We start from the raw sequence: 21,468 nt of genomic DNA on the forward strand, positions 1-21,468 counted from the left end.
CCACGCGTAGAGCCCCGCCCCTCTCTTTGCATACAGCGCCCCACCCCCTTATTCACGCATACCACGCCCCACGACGTTTCATTTGCATACGAGGCCCCGCCCCCCGGTACCTTCGGGCCGGTACTGCGCGATGATGGTCACCGTCTGCCCCGCCCGCTTCAGCGCCGCCGCCGCCTGCTCGTGGGTGGCGTTACGGAGGTTCACGCCGTTCACCTGCGGGAACAGCGCCGCGCGTGGGCTCAGCGCCCTCAGCCCCGCACCCCGCCCGGCCCCACCGTACCGACGCACCGGCGTCCCCGGCCCCGGCACCGCTCAGCCCCCGCCCCGCCCCGCCCTTCCCGCAGCTCACCGACAGGATGCGGTCTCCCCTCCGCAGCTCCCCGCTGAGGTCGGCGGGGCCTCCGGCCAGGATGAAGGACACGAAGATACCCTCTCCGTCCTCTCCCCCGACGATGTTGAAGCCCAGGCCGGTGGAGCCTTTGTGCAGGATGATTTTGCGGGGCTCCCTGCAGGGACATACACGGGGATGTCACGGTGGGGCCACTTGTGCTGGGACGCAGGAGGGCTCGGGGCGACGCGAGATGGAGCACAGGTGGGGACAGAGGGCCGTGGATGTGGCACATGGCAGCGTCAGAGCACGTGGAGGCATCGGGGACGATGCCAGCACGGGGTGAGCGCTCCCCTCGCTGCACACGGGACGGACGCAGCGCAGCCCTGCGTGGCACACGAGCAGCCCTGAATTTTTTGGTGGTGACTTAATCCTGGCGCAGCTCAGACAATAGGCAGGCGCTGGCAGAAAGGCCGCCCGGCCCCGCAGCCGTCCGGCGCTGATTTTCTGCTAGGAAAAATACATCAGTGCCATCAGAAGGACACACAGCAGCTCCCCGCACGGCACCGGGGCTGTTGGTGTCGGCTGTGGGGTGGATGCACCGGGCCGGGTGTCCCGATGGGCTGAGCGTCTCTTGGACAGCTCAGGATGTCACCTTATAAGGAACGTGAAAAGGAGAAGACGGACATTCGGACATTCGGACGCCCAGCCCTGCCGGACCCCCCCAGCTCTCCTCTCGGCTCCCTGCCCCGTGCCGTGTCCCCACGCCATACCTCGGCTCACATTTGCTCCCGTGGCCCTGCCGCTGCCTGGAAGGGGACGGCTGTCCCCGGTAGGACATGGAGGAGGAGACGTTGACGGTGAACATCGCGGCACAGGGCAGGAGCTCCCCAAGCTCTCACCCCGTGCTGTATCTTCTGCTCCCACCCGGTGTGGCCGTGGGGCACTCGGCTTCCCGGTGCCATGCCCACCCCCGAGATTTTTATGGAAGCACAGAGGACGGACGCTCCGGCGCCTGTTAGACCCTGTGGGCTTAACCCTTTCCTGCCCCCTGCTGCACCGGGGCCACCTCTCCTTCCAGCAGCGCTCAGCCCTGCATCGCTGATGGGGCAGGGGCTGACCCCCGTGACCTTCAGAAGACACCGAGCTCAGCAGAGCTCACTGCTCAGGCTGGGGTGCGCAGGGGCTGGAGAGGACTGGGGAAACCCCACTGGGATCGCTGGGTTCCACGGAGGCTCAGCCACGTCCCAGGGCTGCCACCAGCACTCAGCTCTGCTGCTCAGCCCCGCATCCTCAATGCTGCTGCTTTGGTGCCTGCCTGGGAGCCAGCTCGGCGTGAGCAGTGCCTGCTGCTGGAGCCCAGCGGTGAAGGTAGAGATGCTGCAGGAACCAAGGGGAGGAAACAAAGCTCCGGAGAGGTGAATCTCTTATCCCAGCTCTCAGTCACAGGATGCGCTCCAAACATGCTGGGCAGAACGATGTTCCTGCAGATGGATCCTGGACACTGTGGCACTGACACCTTGACCTGAGCGGTACGCACAGGGTTTGAAATTTGGGGGTCCTTCGTGTAGCCTGGAGTTGGACTGATGATCCTTGTGGGTCCCTTCCGACTCAGGATATGCTGGGATTCTGTTCCAAGCAGTCCATGCTCACAGCAGCACTGTGCCCACAGCAGGGAAGGAGGCAGCCGGGAGCAGCTCAGCAGCAGTGGGGTCCTGGCAGGGCAGCACCATCCTCTGGCGGCCGTCAGCTCCTGCTGCACTGTGCCCACCACACTCCAGGTGTCAGGATGCTCTTGTCCCTTTCTGGCCCATAAAGAAGGGCATCAGTGCGCCTGGGATCTGATGGGATCAGGGGTCCCCAAGGAGGGACAGATGGAGTGGTGGCACTGGGAATCAGTCCCTTTGGCGGTGCAGTGCACATGGAGAAAGTGGAGCACCTGCAGCACTGCATCCTCCCGTGGTGACCCGGCAGCACATGGATGGCTGCATCCAGAGAGGTCACAGCACGCAGCAGGTCCAGCTGAGCACCGGGAGGTGAGAAGTCAATGAGGTGGATGTGGTGGCTGGGGCTCTCCGAGAGGGCCTGCCTGCCTCCTGCTCTGGGATCCAAAAGCATCACACAATGGGGCCATCCCAGCTCTGATGAGGCTGCAGTAACTCCAACGCTGTGTGGCAGCCTTGCCCACAACTGCAGAGCCAGTCCTGCTCCTGACCTGAGCACCTGACCTGAGCACACAGCATCCAGCCCTGGCCCCAGTGGTACCAAAGTGGGCTCAGTACCAGCCCTGACAGTGCCTGGGTACAGCTGTCCTGGGGTCGGTGAGCACAGCAAGAGGAACTATGGCACTACCAAGAGCTGTGACCCCCTCCCAGCCCCTCCCTCCCTGCATGGAGCCCACACATGGAGTCTTTCAGCCCCAGCAGAGGCTCAGCACGTGACAGGATGCAGGGATGGGGTCAGAGAGAGAAAGGGAAGGAGGAGAAGGGGCAAGGATGGGGATGCCCATTTGCAGTTCTCACCTGGTGAAGTCTTCATCCCCGATCATGTGCCGAGGGATGGGCGAATACCTGGAGGGGGTCACTTGTGGGGGGACGGGGTATGCAGGCTTGCTCTCCACACCACCCAAGTAGCCCAGACTGGAGTTATGGCTTATGTGGTTGTCAGCCAAGGCTGAAAAGGCTGCAAAGAGAGGAGATGGGCATCAGGAGCAGGAATTGGCCTCAGTGTAGATGTGGAGCCCGGCCCGGCTCCAGCACGTGCCATCCCCATCCCTGCTATGGAACCCCCCGTTCCTGCAGTGCAGGGCTGCTGCCTACGTACTGCTGGCGTAGTCGGGGGGCGCGTACATGTCGTTGAGGTGCAGGCTGCCAGGCTTGGCCACTTTCAGGTACACCATGTCCGAGGTGTTCTTCAGCGCGGCCACCGCCTCCTCGTGCCGCACGTCCTGCAGGTTGGTGTTATTCACCTGCCGCAGGGCAAAGGGACAGTAAGATGCTGTCAGACCCATCCTGGTTGGGATCCTGGGGAAGGGGACAGGGGAGAAGCACGGAGGTGTGGGTTGGGGCTCACCGCCAGCAGCCGGTCTCCGATCTGCAGGCGCCCGTCCTTCTGGGCAGCGCCTCCCTCGATGATCTTGGTGATGTAGATGCTGTTGTCCCCGGGGATGTGTTGGTTCCCAATGCCCCCTGCGATGCTGAAGCCCAGTCCTGGGGATGAGCAGGAAGGGAGGAGAGAGAGGAGGGATGGTTGGCTGCAGCCAACCCCGCTGCCAACCGTGGGCAATGGGACACCTCACTGTGAGCTTTGTAGGCTACCCTACAGCCTGCACCCACAGCGTCCCCCCTTGTAGCATCCTATCCCACAGCATCCCACCCCACAACACCCCCCACGCCAAGGGGACCCCCCCGCCACAGCTTCTGTTGCTCACCTTTGGGTCCCTTCATCAGGTTCACCTCCATGATGGTCTCCGGCGGGGGCTGCCGGCGCCGCACCACGAGCCGCACCACGGGGCCCGCTTCCTTCAGGGCCTCCACTGCTTTGCTGTGCACCACCTCGGAGACGTCCACGTCGTTGACCCGCAGCACGCAGTCATTTACCCTACAGGCACGGTGTGATCCTGAGCCCCCCAGCACCGCCAGCCCTGTGCCACCGTGGTCACCTCCCCTACCCGGACCCTTGCACAAGGGGATCTGCTTGAGTTGGATGGATCCTGCGTTTTGGGATGTGCCAGAGCCAACATGTGGGGTGACAGCAAGGTTCTTCCTCAGGGTTGAAGGCTATGGGGGAGGCAGTCCCCAAGCTGGAGTGGGGGGAAGGATGGATCCGGCATCGGTTAAGAGCCAGAGCCAGGGAGGAGATGGGATGCTGATAGCAGGAGGATCCTGGAGAGGGGACCTGCCCAAGGGGAAAGGGCTGGGAGAGAGCAGGGCTGGGAGCTGTACAGCGGGACCGGGAGGTCCCCAGCCCCGCACACTCACCCCAAACGTCCATCCATGGCCGCTGCTCCCCCGGGGATGATTTTGGTGATGAAGATGCCGGGATCATCTGGAATGTGAGGGTTGTCGATCCCTCCTGCTATGCTGAAGCCGAGCCCAGAGTTACCCTGCAGGAAAGCACATGGGGTGTCTGTCCCACGCTGCTCCCAAAACCCAGCGAGCCTCTGGGCTGGGCTGCTCCGTGCAGGCAGTGGCTGCGCGGCCGAGGAAGACGGGTGCTTGTCAGCCCAGCGCTCAGTGCGGAGCACCCAACAGATGGAGCAGGAGCGTGGGAGCTGCCAGGACCTCCCTCACCACCACGTCTCTGTGAGAGACTGAGCTGGGGGACGAGGGGGTGGTCCTTGGCGGAGAAACCTCCCTTTGCTGGCAGCTCCCCAGGAGGAGACACCACTCGCATGGCCCATGCAGAGAAGAGGGGCTTGGGTTGGGTGCTGGCAGCCCAGTGGCTCCTGCAAGACCACGTTGGGTCTTAACATCCAGTGAGCCCCTGGGTGTTACATGTACTCATGGCCCAAAGTATCCCCAGTCGACCCCGGCAGCACTGGTGCCCAAATCTGCTCTAGGGAGGTGTAAGGATAGAGATGAAGCCTTGCTGTGAGGAAGGAGGGAGCCCCTGTCCCAGTGTTTGCTGTGTCCCAGCAGCGTCCCAACACCAGGGGTACTTCTGCTGCCAAGTCCTTGCTCACAGGACCCTGCTCTGTCACACACACTTATGGGTGCTGCTCCCAGTGCCATGCTTGATGCAAGCAGACAATTACTGTTTATTTTTTTTCTGCCCTGCCTTGGAAATCAGATGGCTTGTTGCCTTGTTTTCTCATGCGGAAGAGCTGACACTTAGTCACATCCTACCATGCCTGCCTCTCATACACAGCCGTGCTCGGGCCAAATTCTGTCCCGGCTGCCTGGGGGTGCTGCTCACCCACAGAGGCTGGGGAGCCCTGGGGGCTCTGCATGGACCCATGGCTGGGATGGCTGCACCCAAGCAGAGGCTCCAAAGGAGGACTCCTGACAGCAACTTGTCCAGCTCTGGCCATGATGCAGGAGGCATTTGTTACTATTCCGATAATCTAGAAGAAATCAAGTCCAAGAGATCTCTTTGCTGGCACTGGGGCTGCTGGAGATGTGGGGACAACGCCTGCAGCAGATACGTGTGCTGCCCATTGACCCACTGCCACGTTTCTTTGCAGACAGCTCCCCACATGCTGCCATGGTTGTCCTTGTCTTTACAGCGAGGACAAGCCCACTGCTGCGGCTGAGGGCTCTCACCCCTCGAACACAATGCTTCTACCCCTCCAGCAGCCCGAAGCACGCAGCAGCACTCAGCCCAAAAAGGAAGCATCCCCTGGGCACGCTTTGTCAGGCGCAATGGGGAAGCGGTGGGTGAGGCTGCAGCCCCGGATAACCTTCCGTCCACCCACCTCCATGATGCAGAGCCGGGGGGAGGAGGGGGATGACTAAAGGAACAGGAGGACGAGTGATGCGTCTTCCCCTGCGCTGCCAGCCAAGCGCGAGGAGGAGGCCCTGCACGGTGCTGGAGCTCCTGGCTATGGGGTGGGATGGGGCATGCAGTGGTGCAGGGACGGACCACGCAGCTCTGCGCTCACCCCATGGGGCTGATGCATTGGAGCAAAGTCTGCTCCATCTTCTCCCTCCCTGCTCACAGCCCCTGCTTGACCCTCCACTCACATCCCCAGCCCCATTCCCCACAAAACCACCGTTATCTCAACGTCAGCGCTGCGTGGCTGGGATCCCACCGACACGGCAGAAGGTACAGCCAGGAGCTCCCCCCGCCCCGCTGCAATCCAGGCTGCCAGAAAACCTGTCCTCATTGCTCAGCATCACGGCGCTCCGCGCCTGCGGCGAGGCAGAGCCATCCGCTGGGGCAGGGGGGGCACCGGGGCACGGAGGCGAGAGACAGACCCCCTCCCACCCCCCCCTTTGTGCGCCAGCGCAGCTCCTCCTGCCTCCATTTTCCAGCAAAGACGGTGACAAAGAGCCCCCCCTCCCTCCCAGCTCTGCGCTGGCGGCTGTGCGGGGGCGAGGGTGTGAACGAGAAACCCTCCTCCTCCCTTCTGGAGGGGTGTGCGGGGGGAGCGGAGCGGTGAGCCCACCCCTGTGCTGCGGGGGAAGGAGAGCCGGACCCCTCAGAGCCCCCCCAGCCCATCCGCTGTGCGCGTGGGGGCGGAGATGCCCATGGGGAGGACTCACCCTTTCCAGGACGATCTCCTCGTATTTGAACATCCCATCGCTGCCGTTCACCTGCGGAGAGGGAGAGAGCGGGTTACGGCCGCGCACATCCCGGGGTGCTGCAGCACTGAGAGGCCCCCCGAAAACACGGAATCTTTGAGAATCCACCCCAAAACCCGTGCTGTCAGAAACGCCGTCGCACAGCCCTGCCCTGGAATCAAACCGCTCGCTGCTTCTCTCTCTGGGCACGATCCCAAACCCGCTGACTTTAATGCACTTCGGCTCAGCCCTTTTATTGCAGCAGCTCAATGTGCGAGGCGTGAAAAGGAGCTCCGCACAAAGGCACGACGCCTTCGTTACCCAGCGTGTAATTAACCTCGGGAATTCACTGCTGCAGGAAGCAAAGGAAGGGGCTTATGGATGGTCTGTATGCAATGACACAGCGTGCAATGTATGGTCCGTATGTAATAACACAACATACATCTCTGGTGGCTTCTAATTCCTACATCTTTGAGTGGCATGGCTTTGTTAACATGGAACGTGGGACCATCTCTTCTGTTGAATCAGTTGGACACAAAGGGAGCCCAGTGCTATATACAGAAGGTGCCCCGATATAAAAAAAGTGGGATAGCCATATGGATGCTGTGTGCCACGCTGCTCCCTGCCCTGAAGGAACTCCCACAGCCATCGTGGTGAAGGCGATGGAATGCGGTGGTGAGGGCAGAGACTGAGAAATGGGCACCGCAATAAAAGCAAAAGAGCTGCAGCTGTAGGCTCTGAAATAACAAACAAAGAGTGCGGGCCAAAAGCTTCCATTTTCCCCATCACTACCAACACATGGAAAAAGAAGGTGGCGGTTTCAGAGCCATCATCCAAACACATTCTTCCCCTGCGTGCCCCAGGTCATCAGAGTAGGTCCTGAACAGCTATGGAGAACTCAATATAGGGGAAAAAATGCTGAAAAACAATTGTATATTTAAAATGGGAAGAGGTTGATTCAAACCTCACACCTGAAGTCCTTTTGGGAGATGAGGGAGCAGGCTGTGGGGCTGCAAGGCAGCAGGAATGGGGCTCAGTCCTCATAGAATTGCCATGGGTTTGTAGTGAGCGCTGGGAATGCTGAGGGAGCGCACAGCCCACTGCGGGTACCACACTTCAAGAGGGATGAGGATGGAGAGAGCCTGGAGAAGGGAGATGGCATCATGGCTTGGGAACGTGGGCCAGGAGGGGAGGTCAAAGGCATTGAGGTGGGTTTGCCCTCAAAGAATTGACAGAAGGAAAATTCAGATTGAAGAGGCGGATACAAGCAGTGGTTGCAGAGGAACCGGATGGGACGTGTCAAGCTGGTGGGAGCTCAGCACTGGCAGCCCCAGAGCCTTGCAGGACCACTGTGTCCACTGAGAGCAACAGAAGGAGTCAGGAATTTGAAACAAGAAAGATTCAGACGGGGCTTAAGGGAGAAAAGAAAGCTTTAGGATGTGCTGTTAAAGCATTCAGTTGGACCAGATGACCTTTAAGGGTCCTTTCCAACTTAAACAATTCTAAGATTCTATGATCGACAGCTGTGGAAACATCCCAGGGGCACAGATGCTGCATCCCTTTGGCTGGCACCAGCACCGTGCAGGTGGGGGTAGGAGGAGACCTCCTTGGGTGGGGGCTGCAAGAATCCCCCCCTCCCCCCCTCTTCCTCCTCACCCCACCACACTGACTCACGCCGACCCCCCCCTCGCCACCTCCCTCGCCTGAGCCTCCGGGCAGTTGGTGGCTCTGTGCGTGGCTCTGCCTCCCCCCAGCTTTCCAGCAACTCAGATTCCTGGCACCCGCCGCTACTACACACGTTGTCCTCTCCGCTTTGGCATTCAACGCTATTGCCACACAGACAGCCATATGCACACCCACGGCCGCAGAGGAACAGCACATACATACCTACAGGATGGAGATGTGCAGAAAACTTTGACAATCTGTGAGCCGCGGGGAGAGCCAGCAGAGCCAGCCCCGAGAGTGGCAGCCGCCTGCACCATGAAGCACCAGGGCAGGGACCCATAGCACGGGACACAGGGACACCCCAGGACGTGGCCCCATTGCAAACCCTTCTCAAAGTCTTGGGGTTGCCAATGCCGAGCAGCATTTTGTGGCATGGAATGGGAAACGTTGGCGCCTGCCCAGCACCGCGTGTGCCAGGTCAGCCAAGCCTGGACGTGAAGTTCCTGCTCTGATTACGTCTCCAAAATCCACACAATAGAACGCCAGTTAATCGCACAAAGAAACCAAATGGAGCCCTTAATATATACCATGTAACCAAGGGAACAAGCCAACAAAGCGAGTGTTCCAGCATAGGAAAACTGAATACCGGTTACTCATTGACAGCAAAACCCGTCTGTGGCACCCACTGGTGCACCCTGATTGCCCCTCCAACTCTCTGCCAAGCTCCCTCCCAGCTCAGGAGCTGCCTCCCTGCTAAGAGCAGTGCAGAGCTGGCACGTGTGGCTCTCGTGTGGGGCTTGTTTGGGTGATGCCCAGCTCCAGGCTTTCACATGGCTGTCCTGAACCACGTCCCTGGGTCGCTGTGGGGCAGGGCGAGCCCACCCCACTCTGCTTGCATTTCCCTGGGTACCGCCTGCTTAGCTCACAGAAGTGTGGGGCTCATTGGCTGTTCCCACCACAGCCCCACCACGAACCCAAACTCTACTCTGGTTCCAAACAGAGTGGACTCAGGGTGTTTGTTCTAAGCCCGTCCCATGCAGGAAACCCACCTGTAGTCTCAAGGAGATGCCTTCTCTCTGGCTTTCACTTCTCTTTCGTGTTTTGAGCAGCAGGGAAATAGTTAGAAATGATGACATTTAAATCATCAACAGAAGGCTGCAGAGTTAACACTCACTGAATAAACAGAAATGCGCACACCTTCCAGTGCTACTGCAAGCTGTCTGCAGGCTCAGCCGGCCAACACTGCACCATTGCACGTGGAACGCAGTTTGCAATTTGCTAGCGATTCGGGGCCAAATTTAGAAGGCTAAGATGGAGTTCCTCAAACCAACCCAAACAGCCCAAAAGGCTGCAAGGAGAATAAGCTGCAGGAAGAACCGTCCTCCTGCTTTCTGAGCCCATACCTTGCAGCCACCACAGGAAGGGGACAGTCGTGTGCTGAGTGCAAGTTGGGTACGTGGCTGAGCTCCAACGTGGCCCCAGCTATCAGCACCAGGATTGGGCAGCACTGGGGACACAGCACAAGGGTTTCAGCTTCAGAGAGGCAGCTCTGGGATGCAGACAGTGCTGCTTGCCATGGGAACAGTGCTCTTGATGCTTCCTCTACCCCTGGGGTCTGGGTGTGCAAAGCACACTAATAGGTGAACTGGTTGCAAGCAGGTGCCTGTGTGAGCCCAGCTTGACTGCAATGCCTTCAAAGCAGCAGGAGTTTGATGAGAATTTCTACAACCCAGGAGCACCGCCTGCAGTGAGGCTGAGCACCAGCCCCGGCAGTGAGCAGGACGTGGTGCCACATGCTCCTAAGGATGGAGGTGGGTGGGCAGAGGGACCGAAATGTGGAGCAGACTTCTTAATAAACATCCAGGGCCAAATTCAGCCCAGCAGCTCGTCCAGTGTTATCAATGGAGCTAGAACAGGAAGGAACTAGACTACATCCATCTGTTTATCATTAAGGAAAGCATTGAATAGTTAAGTAATTAAAGACTGGAAGATGTCACATTAACCCTTCCAAATACTGTACCAACAGGCTTCAGCTTTTGTTTTTGTAAAAGAACATGCTGCCAGACTTCCCATTTCAGAGTGCTCTTCTGCAGAATGCCCCCACTGTGGCTTCTTTGCTGGCCTCTGGTATGGCTGATGGGAGATTTTAAGGTTTGTTTTCCCTGGAGCCTGGAGGTTGGATATTAGGAAAAATTTCTTCCCAGAAAGAGTGGTGAGGTACTGGCACAGGCTGCCCAGGGGGGTGGTAGAACCATCATCCATGGAGCCGTTCAAGAACAGGGTAGATGCTGCACTAAGGGACACAGTTTACTGGTATAGTGGTCATGGGTTGATGGTTGGACTAGCTGACCTTAGTGGTCCTTCCAACCTTAATGATTCTATGATACAGTGAAGTGGGTGATAGGACAGAGCAGGGTTCACCCTGGCTCCAAAGCAGGGCCAAAGCTATGTGGGACACGGGTTCTCCACGAGCCATTGTTTGGCACTGAGTTGGCTGCTTTCTGCACTGCTGTGACAAGAATTAGAAGGAAGGAGGGCTTCCAGGCTGGAGTTTGAAGCTCCAAAAACCCAGACATAGCCACCCAAGGGGCTGCAGTAAGGGAGATCCCTTTCAGCGCTCCCTGCAGCCACACACTTTGCCATGCCATGGGCTTGGACAAGAAACCTTTGTAGATGACAACTCTCTTCTTCCACAACTTGTGTAAGGCTGCTGGACCCAGGGCTCCTATGCTGAGACAGAAAGCATGGACTCCCTCCTGAGTGCCAGGAGGCTTTGGCTCAGCATCTGACACCTGTAACTTGTTACAAGGAAGGTTTAACCAACGGGAGCAATCCATCCACCTCAAGTCCAAAGAGCAACCAAGCCCTGGCGAACTGACAACCAGGCCCCCTTTTGGGAGCAGCGTGGCAAGCATCCACACTGGCCACCCTGCTCCTTCCGTGCTTCCTGCATGAACGATTTGAAAACATTCTGGTGAGGGCTGCAGCAGCTTGCAAACTCTCTCTGCAACAAGCTGAGGATTAGCTCTACAGCAAGCCAAGAGTACCAAATGCACAGTGGCTGCAAACACTCCCTGTCACCAAGCACTGCTCAGCTGCTGGCAGCCATGGCTCTGCTCAGCATGGCCCCAGCAAGGTTTGGGGCTGGGATGTGCTGTGGGGTTTTGGCACAGATACCAGGCTCTTCTGCCACCTTGCTGGGGCCTTTCGGGCACCTGTGAGCCAAGAAAATGCAGCTTTTGTTGAAAAGAATTGAAACAAAACCAGGAGACTTACAGAGAGCCCTTGTTCCAGCGAGTCTGTGTTCACGATAATGGGAGCAGGGTTGGCCTGTGGGGAAACAAAAGCGGGATGTCACCGAACACAGCCCGCTGCAATGCACGGCCTCATCCTGGCCTTGCCACCACAGCTCTTTCAGGCCAGAAGAGCGCAGGTTGGGAAGGGCTCTGTTCTTGCCCTTCCTCCACGTGCCCAGCAACCTGGGCTGGGCATAAGGACACAGCATTGCTCAGGCATGGGTCCCTTCCTCAGGCCCAGCATATCCCCAGACACATGGTCTCAGCTGCAGCAAGGGGGACAGGCAAGACTGGAAACTGTTCCATCCTCAGGTCCAATTTATATTAACACTAGAACTTGAAATTCACATTGTTAAGGGGTTAGGAAATAGGAAAGTTTGGAAAGGAGATCCTGTGGGAAGGACATATTGCCAGCAGACCACCTCTGAGGCCTTCAGACACCTCCCAGCACAGGAGCTACCACTGTAAGCTGGGGAGGTGTCAGCGTGCAGTCCCTTCATGTTCATTACCCTGGGATAAACCCTCTGCTCGTCACAGCTGGATAGAAACCATCGGAGTTGAAGAGGCAACAGCCAGGGGTTGAGACAGGAGGCACACGCGCGCCGGGGGATACGTGAGCAGAAGGCAGGCAGAGGGATCGAAGCCCTGGAGGTAGGGAGGGTCCATGGGGAGATGGGCACGGGGAGAGCTCCAGCATCGGTGCTGCAGGGCGGAGCGCGGGGGTCCCGCAGTGCCGGGCTGAGCCGGAGCTGTCCAGCACCGCAACCTCCTGAAGGCGCAGTGCCCGTCGTACCCGCAGCCCCTTCCCATGGAGCATCCCCAGCTCGGGGAGGCCTTTGTCCTCTGAACGAGAAGTGGCAAAAGAAGAGCACATGCAGACTAATCGCAAGGCTGACATTTCTCACCAGCACACAACAGCAAACAGTGCAAAATCTGGGGTGTGCTGGGCTTTACAGCACCATTACAAGACTCGTGAAGAGCAATGGCCAGAGCTGCACGGGAAAATGCTGGTAAACATGATCTGGGAGGGGAGGTGAGCCCTCTGCCTTGGGACATCAGAACCTTCAGAGTCTGGGTGAGGAGCAAGCAAGTCGCAGTGGAGCTAGGGCTGCAGTTAACAGGAACCACTGGCTGTCCAGTAACGTGGGCGGTCACATTGCACAGCCCAACGGCCTCAGTGAATCTAAGACTTTCTCAGGGGCAGGTTACTGCCTCACTGCTCTCCTCTAGTACATGTTTCCCTGACAGAGAACCACCTCCTCACATTGCCCAGAAAGGCAGTCTCCACCTTCTCCTGTTTTAGCTAACTGTATTTCTGGACGTTTCACCCTCGTGGTTTTGTAGGTGGGAGAGTTAGGGGTCAGCTGAACTGTGTTTCTGATCTTGCCCACGAAGGTTCAGCTCTCATAAGGATGGAACAGGAGGTAGTTAATTTGATTTATTCAGATACCTTCTGATCTTTCCAGCAGCTGTAACTATTGGTTACAAAACCATAGTTTTTATGGCAATTAATTCTCTAGCTCAGGGAAATATGACCACTTCCAAGCTCTCCTGCCAAACCACTCCCACACACATAAGAGAATCATAATTTGCACGTCCAATGTCTTGGGATCTCCATGGCCCAGAAGCAGTGTTAAGCTGGGAATATCCCCTCTCTGGTAGTGCACAGTCCTTGTATTTAATCCAGATAATTTGTGAGATAGCATATATTAAACCTGGCACTGGCTTTTATTAGTCCCCAGTGCAATTCTAGGAAGGGATTCCACATAAGCAGTACTTCTACTGCCAGCAATTAACAAACAGTGGATGTTTGAACCTTGGTGTGCCAGAGGCCAGCTCTTATTAGATGAGCTTCCAGGAAGGATATAGAAGAGGCAGCCTAACTAAATGCAGTCTGTCACGTGCCTCCTGATTTATGACATTAATTCAACTCTGCAAATGATGGGGAGAAGTGCTCTGTATGATAATGCCACAGAGGCTTTTGCAGGTCTAGCCTGAGTCCTTCAGCGAGCCCCACTGCAGTCTCTTTGTCGAATTACTAATAGCCCACAAATCACACATCACATTGCCTCGCTCACACAGTGGTGAGCCCTAAGGACATATTTTGTCTAGCCTGCTCGTTGTGCACTGAGCATCCTTCGCAGCCATTCCACACTAGTGACTTTTACATCTCAAAATACTGCTAGGAGCACAATTTCCCACTCAGGCTCCAGATGGGACCCAGGAGATGCTGAATGCAAGTGGCTGCTTAAAACAAAGTCACACATGGTCAGAAGGAATTCAGACCAGGAAATCCCCATTTGCCTCCTGTGGCCAACTATTCCAGATACCACGAGAAAGGTGTTTGGATTTTAGCCCTGACTTCCACTTGCAAATATTCCAAGATTTGCACCTCCTGATGTGCAATGTTATAATGGGATGGAAAGTACCGTGATAACAGGGTGGCAAAGTCTCTGGCTGCAGCAAATGAGAACGAGCCCAAATGCAGCACACACAGATGAAGAAATGAAAGAAAAGAGGTGCTTACCTTTGGAAGCCTCAGGTAGGCAGGGATCACCAGCAAGAGATGCCTCCACTGCCAACCCTTAAATGAGGTCTGGGAAGGGCTAGATCCTGACTCCACCCCTTCCAGTTACTCAGGTGCATTGCTTACACCTGAACTCCCCCGGGTTGGCCCTGCCTTCCCACCAGGTGCTCCATCACTGCTTCAAGCCATGATTTAGCATTTCCACTAAACTGGTGGTAAAGGCTCCACTTCTCTGAGCCTCCAGAGATCAGAGAGTTCTTGAATCTTGACTTTCAAGCCTCGTTCCCCTCCACTGCTATTCCTTTCAGCTGCTGTTGCTGCCCAGATTTTCCCAACAGCTGTCCTCTGCCTTGCTGGCTTTGCGCCTAGATCAATCTCTCTGCATATGTGCAGTGACCCCCTCACTCCTCAAGGTCCTCCTTGAGTCCCACCTTCCCTGCAGCCTTCCAACACAGAGGATTTGTGCAGCCTTTTGGAGGGGGTCTGGGGCACCTCCAGCTCTGCTGCGTTTTGGTGCTCATGCTGTCAAGTGGCGAAGGGTTCGGACCTCTTTTTGTTTGTAAATCTCCAAGCACCAGCAGGGCTCAGTAAATAATAATAGCGTGATGAAGCATTTTAGATGGAAGAGATCTGACAGCCCTCATTGAATGTGACCTGAATGCACAGCCCTGTTTCCTCTCCTCCCTGCATGCAGCAACCCCCTGTTCCTTAGGGCATAAATTACTTACCATTCCCTATAGAATTGAGGGCATGGTTAATTCACCAGCACATTCCGACTGCCCAGCAGAAAAAAAAATGACAATCTCTTTCCTGCCCTGGCTGGCAGAGGGCTCAGTCAGTGTGCCTGCCTGATGGAGTAAGGCAGTGGGTGTCAGCCCAGGGGCACTACGCCAGTCACCTGTGGGCAGTGCTGTTAGTGCATCACCCCTTCTCCTTCATTTCTGTTGGTATCATTTGCTGGGACGAAGATAGGATTTACGAAACGTGACCATTTTCCAAAACTTCCAACAGAAAGAAAAGCTGCAATTAAATGCAAATGGAGGAGGTTCGTTAGCGCTACAGAGGGAGGGAACTCATCCTGCAGCGTTCCCACGAGGACGGGGTTGGTTCTGAACTGGCAGCCCAAGCTGCTCCCTCCGTGCTGACAGCCCCAAGGTTTGCATCTGGTTCACATCCCCCACGGATCCGACACAGGATTGGGGATTATGCACCTCATCCAGACACAATAAATGTGCTGCAGACCGCTGAGACCCGCAGCAACTGGATCGTGCCCACACACAAACCCATCTCCATCTCAACCAGTGACGGGGCTGAAGCAGGAACTTCCAGAGCTGACAAATCCCAATCTGCAGGAGGGCTGTGTGCTCCAGGTGCCACGTACAGAGTGCAGAGTGCCTGTGACTCTGGGCCTGTGCACAAGAAGCCAAACACTAACTTATATCTGCTCGATTTTTTGTAACTTTCCCAGAATGGATCAGAGTGAAATGTTGATCTGCTTTTCAGTATGGTTTGCTTTAAAGCATCTCATCTCGTGTATAATCACAGCGCTTAGAAGGAAATGGCTCTGGAGATAAGTAGAATTCGGTCTCTACGCCTTTTTAACAGCTCGTGGGGCAGAGGCCAAATGGGGAGATGCCCAACAGAAGCATCCAAGCAAGGTGGACAGACGCACATCTGCTTTGCTTCTTTGCCAAGGGTATAAAACCTCAGGGAGAGCCATGCATGTGCAGCAAGAACAGCTGTCCCATGTCAGGGTCCTCCTGTGAGCAAACAGCTCCTGGCACGAGTGGATACTGGGGAGCATCTTTGGTGCAAGATGCACGAGGAGTGGGGACACAATGTGCTAATGAAGGAACATCACTGGGGCAAGCCCAGGCCCTGGCAGTGCGGCACAGCCTGCATGCACCACAGCTCACCCTGATCAGCACTGACACATTCATCTGTTCCATGCCAGGCGATCCTGCCCTGCACACAGACACTGCTCCTCCCAGCACCAACACAGAGCTCGAACCTTAACAGCATCTCCCGAAGCACCTGAGGTGGGCTGGCCAAGTGCTTTATGCCTACATCTCAATGCCACATCTGTGCTTTGGTCTTCCTGCCACTCCACTGCTCAAGGGCAGAGGTAACACACGGCTGCCAGAGGCTTGTCCCCCTCTCCCAGCTCTCTATGGCCACATAATGAGTGGACAAGGGGTAGGACGAGGAAGTGAGCAAAGGAAAACACAGCCTGAAAGCTTCTGGAGGCTGGAGAATGCCACAGCCAGGGATGGCCTTCCGTTTCACCAAGACAGACAAAATAACTCTTTTTGCACTTTAATGCCCATTGGCACCGTTTGGGCTGAGCCCCTCCCGTTAAACCCCCAAAGAGGAGTGCATACTGACCCCACGTCCTCCCTCTGCATGGCTCACAACGTGCTGCAACCACCTCAGAAACAATACAAGGGCTGATTATGGAGTTTAGGGGTGCCCAGACCCCCTGTTGGCCCCCAGCACCCGGGCTCTGGCTGCTCCACACCTACCAACCCATGGTGGGCTCCCAGCCAGCATCACCCACTCCAGGCTGTGCTGGGGACACCACAGTTCTGTCACCCCAGTGGTGCGAGCAGCCCCAAGGAATGGACACAGGCTCAAAGCACCGCAGCCATCCCAGGACTTGAAAGCCCCACGGTCACAAGGATGGCTGGCAAAGCCACGGAACTGCCCGTAGCTCAATGTGAACACAAGCAGCTACTGAGGGTTTAATCTTTGTTTTGGTGCTTTTTTTAAGGGTATGCTTAAATAGGAACTGGAAAAAGCTTTCACTCAGTGGGGAGAGAAGAAAGCTTCTCCAGACAGAAGCTCTGTGGAGTTTCAGTTTCTATTTAGAAGCCATTAAGGCCAGCGTGTTCATGCCTGGAAGTTAGACATCCTGTTCCAGGCTCCGGCCGCTAAAATAAGCGACCCAATTTGCAGAAGTGCTGGGCTGCAACAGCTTCCTTCTGACCTGGAGCTGCCAAATAAAATCGACTCAAATCTTTTTTTTTTTTTTTTTTTTTGCAGGCAGAGATATTATCATCAGAAAGACCTGCATGGTTTTCAAACAAATACGTACGTGTAAGGGAAGAAAGAGCGAATAAGGACAGTATTATGGATTTCTTTGGGTTTGAAACAGCCTGCTTTCTTCTCTGAGTTCCAGTGCACCTCTAGGTACAACATTTCAAGAAAGACGTTTCTGTTTTACAGCAGATAGGAAGGACATAAGGGAGAATTCAGGTCCCAGGCTGCTCTGGAGTGCCACATGTCACCAGAAATAGTTACAAACCCCAAATAAGTCCTTCATCGATCCCCCCCTCGGAAGAGCTTCTGCAGACTAAACTGAACTGCATTTCAAATTCATGCATTCTGAGCTTGTTAAATGCCGTGTTCATTTTTTTCTCTCCATGTTACGGATACAAGTCCATGACATATTGTTGGATTTGCAAGTGCCCTTGAGGGATCTCTGCTTCATCCCATGTCTGCATGTGTTCAAACCAGCTACGAGCGCTCACACAACCCATGTCACCTTACAGCAGCACTACAGCAGAGCGAGGGTTAAGCTGATTCCCACATCACTCAGCTCCTCCATCCCAGAGTGGTGCCCAATCTGCTCTCCTTTGGGAACTGGGAGGGCATCCTGCATGGGGCTGAGCGCCGCAGCGCCCGGCACGCAGCCACGGCTGATTGCGGCCTGATTAGTCTTAATCACTTCCTCTCTCTAAATGAGCATCCGCAGTGAAGGAAGGAGCGGAAGCTCCTCTCCTCCGATCGAGGCATGATGCGTGCCCACGGCCTCATCAGAGCAAGGCAGCTCTCTGGGGATGGTTTAGGGCTTCTGCTGCGCTTCCACCCCTGCATCCAGGGCACCCGGATGGGTGGATGGAGGGAGGGATGGAGGGAAAGATGGTTGGTTGTGGAGGTGGAGAGATAAAGGAATGGAGGGATGGATGGGGGAAAGAGGGATGGATGAAGAGATGGATGGAGGGAGGGATAGAGGGATAGAGGGATGTAGAGTTAGAAAATGGGAGAAAGAGATGGAGGAAAGGATGCAGGAAAGGACAGAGGGAAGGACGGAGGGATGGTTGGTGGAAGAAATGGATGAAGGATGAGATGGATGGATGGATGGATAGATGTAGAAATACAGAATGGGAGAAAGAGATAGAGGGAAGAACGGAGGGCTGTTTGGTGGAAGAAATGGATGGATGGAGGATGAGATGGATGGATAGAGAGATGGAGGATGAGATGGATCTACGGTTAGCCTCTCATGAAAGACCTCGCGGGGGTCTTCTGTCTTGAACACACCCTGGGAGAAGGCAGCAGAGCCCCACTATATCTTCAGCACTGATCAGGAATGGGCTGGGGGAGGTCCCACTAAATTGGTAATGTCAAAGCCAAGGGGGAGAGCCCAGCTGAGACAACAGTGTATGGGAAGCATCCGTCTGGCTGAAGTCTTCCTGCCTCCAGCATGTTCCTTGTGAGGAGCCACCTCCTCCACATTGCTACAAGCAATAGTATAACTAATACGATGTTTTAGTAGGGTCAGCACAAACACAACGATTCACACGCCTGATGGAAAGAGGAAAAGACTTTCAGGTGAATAAGGAAACTGAGGAGACAGATGTCCTTGGCCATCCATTCCCAAATGAGCATTTTTGGAAGGCGCATCGAGGACATCTGAGCCCTTCAGCTTGCTCCTGGCAGGATGGAGGGACAGGTGGGAGCAGAACAGGAGACGCTCTAGGGTGGGTGAGGGGAATTAGCTGAGCAGAAGACACAGATGGAACGAGGAGACCCCATGAGCATCTTGAGAAGGTGTCATTGGGATCATGGTAATGGCTGGGTGGCAAAGAAGGAAGGCTCAGAATGACAGAAATAGCAGCTGCCTCACAGGTCTACGGGGCGAGGGCTTGGGGTGATGGAGAGGCAGAGGCTGGGGGAAGGAGAGCAGCTCAGCACCTGGTTCCAGCCGCCCAGCTCAGTGACGGCAGGATCACCAGGCGGAGATGCCCGAGAAACAAGCTGAGAGGTGAAATCAGATGGAAGGAGATATATTAGGAACAGACACGCAGATTTACACATCGTGAGTGAGGAGGTGACAAACGGGTCCGTGGGATGGGAATGAAACTCTCACGAGGGAGCGGGGTGCGATGAGGGAAGAGTGGGGTGCGATGACGGTGTGGTGAGGGAAGACCCTGCGGGACTCCTGCTGGTGAGGGGACACGTGGGGACAGATGCTGGGGGTGGCCGGGGGACAGCCAGCGTCCAAGAAGTCCTGCTGAGCACGGGGAGCCAGCTGCGAATGGCAGATTTCGCTCGAGTTGTATCTACATTTAGGCTGCCAAAAATACCTCCCCGCAGATTGGATGTCTTTAATTAAAAGGATGTCTCCTGCCGCCCGGCGTGACGCAGAGCTCGCCCTGCTCACGGGGCTCTGCACGGCACCGCGGGGGCCGTCCCATGGGCAGCTCATCCCTACGTGCATCCTCCTGCATCCTGGGCAGTGCTTTCCACAGTCACTCCTGCATGGAATGGGCTCAGAGCATAGGAGGGAAACAGACCCCCTTTCCTGTTTTGGCTTCCCTCCTTCCTTCCCTCCAAACACCGAGAACGCCTTCCTTCTCTTTCCTCCTCCACCTTCGAGTGCAAAGATTTAGCTAATTTCTTCTATGAATAGCACACGAGTAGCCATAGCAACATCACCCTGCCAACCTCACCACCTCCACTGCCTCCGTGTCCCCGGCACCCCGTTCCTCTCACCCTCCCTCGCACCTCCCCAGGGAACATCTGGGGCTCCAGCCCTTTCCCACCCCATTGCTCTTAAACCCAACCCGGCCACTGGGTAAAGACCACCTCCTTCCCAAGGCTCTTTCTCCCCCACCTCCCATAACCCAGGAGCCCCAGAGCTTTGCTATGCCCATCAAGAACTGCTGTTCCCACCAAGACAATGCCCACCTCCTCCAGGTGATTCCCTGGTGCACGGGAGGAGCTGTAACAACAGTTTTTGTGCATGGAAAAACACCGCCTTTGGTGACACATCTGCAGCCCTGGACAGGCAGTGAGGTCCTTTTCCCTACTTTCCATTGCTCATCCACAAAACTCCTCTGTCCAGGTGGTCCACAAAAGCCCAGCATGTTCCAGAGCTGCTCCAACCACTTTGTGTGACCCTGATCCCAGGAGAGAGGAGAAGGGAGACAGCAGGATGCAATGTGCCTGCAGGGAGGGCATCTCTGGCCATGCACAATTGGCACATCTGGGGCTGTTCCTATGGTTGCAGAATGCATACCAGCCACTTCCCACCCTATACAGCCGTACCCTTCCCGGAGAGGAGGTGTTCATGCCCAGAGCCATCCTCAATATACACCAAAATGCCTGCGAGCCCTTCTGAAGCCCCATGGGGGACTCTGCTCTGGCTGTCAGCTTTGCACTGGGGATATGGGCTGAGCCAAGCTACAGGTACAGCCCTTCCCTTAGGGACCAGCCCTGGATAAGGGGTTTCAATGTGGCCGAGCATCCTGGCACAGCGCTCCTAAGCATCCGTGGGCGGCACTTTGTGGGGAGAGGAGGGGTTTGGAGCACTTGGCTCCTCTTGCTGCTGCGCATCGGCACCGATCGCGCTGCCATTCCTCCCCCAAAGCCGGGAGTCCTCCTCTCACCCCAGCATGGCAGGGAGGGGGGGCTCGTGTCCCCAAGCAGTGAGTGAGGGGGGTGAGGCGGGTGCGGGGATGGATGTATTAAGAGATGGAGAAGGGAACAATGGGGAGTGGTGATGGCAGCAAGCGCAGGAGACGGGGAGTAATAAACGCTGAGATAAGGGAGGAGAAATGGAAGAGATCTCCAAAGGGAGAAAGGAAGGGGGAAGGAAAGCAAAGCAGAAAGAAATGAGAAACCCAGAGCTGGGAGATTTCCTCTCTCCCTGTAGTCAGGATTAGGGGTTCTCAATTACTGGCATTGCCTGAGCAAGCTAATTTGTGTCCTGGAGGAGGGGAAAGGCAGCAGGAGGAGGCATGGGTCGATGCTGGAGCTGTGCTGGGTGCTGGGCAGCACGTGTGGGCACAGCTACATGCCGTGGGGCTGCACACGGGCTCCGTGAGGATGTGTGATGTCAGTGAGCATGTAGCACCATACGCAGCCATGAGCACGTTCCCTGTGTCAGAGCATCTGCACATGCGGCTGTGCCGGCACATGCACTGGGTGCAAGGAAAGGGAGAAAAAGAGCTGGGAGTAGGAAGCTCGCAGAGAGAAGAGCAGGTCCTGGCTGCTGGGGAAGCCTCCCTCCTCTGCCTCCCACCTCTGCTGCTGGAAGTGCTTCCAGGGACAGGGACACCACTTAAAGGGGCAGCTCTGGAGGTGGCAGATTGCCTCTCCCCAGTGCTCTCGGGGTATGGATCAGAAGGGGAGCGTGGCTGAGCT

The 21,468-nt window shown here is 56.2% G+C and overlaps 1 protein-coding gene across 6 annotated transcripts in view; it reads right to left on the reverse strand.

Annotated features, from left to right (window-relative positions):
• Window positions 1-21,468, reverse strand: part of DLG3 (discs large MAGUK scaffold protein 3) — a 56,389-nt gene that overhangs the window by 18,678 nt on the left and 16,243 nt on the right. For 3 of the 6 annotated variants that reach the window (XM_015278412.4, XM_040700053.2, XM_426264.8), the window contains exons 5-13: window positions 11,494-11,547; window positions 6,535-6,585; window positions 4,309-4,433; window positions 3,759-3,928; window positions 3,401-3,537; window positions 3,152-3,296; window positions 2,851-3,010; window positions 350-506; window positions 111-213 (exon numbers count right to left, since the gene is read on the reverse strand). In XM_015278412.4, coding sequence (XP_015133898.1) covers window positions 111-213; window positions 350-506; window positions 2,851-3,010; window positions 3,152-3,296; window positions 3,401-3,537; window positions 3,759-3,928; window positions 4,309-4,433; window positions 6,535-6,585; window positions 11,494-11,547 — 1,102 coding nt within the window. Of the gene's footprint in view, window positions 1-110; window positions 214-349; window positions 507-1,101; window positions 1,303-2,850; window positions 3,011-3,151; window positions 3,297-3,400; window positions 3,538-3,758; window positions 3,929-4,308; window positions 4,434-6,534; window positions 6,586-11,493; window positions 11,548-20,010; window positions 21,132-21,468 lie in introns of those variants that run through there. The other 3 variants (XM_046940961.1, XM_046940960.1, XM_046940962.1) reach the window with 3 other exon arrangements.

The sequence above is a fragment of the Gallus gallus genome, chromosome 4 (assembly GCF_016699485.2).
Source record: "Gallus gallus isolate bGalGal1 chromosome 4, bGalGal1.mat.broiler.GRCg7b, whole genome shotgun sequence".
NCBI lineage: Eukaryota > Metazoa > Chordata > Aves > Galliformes > Phasianidae > Gallus > Gallus gallus.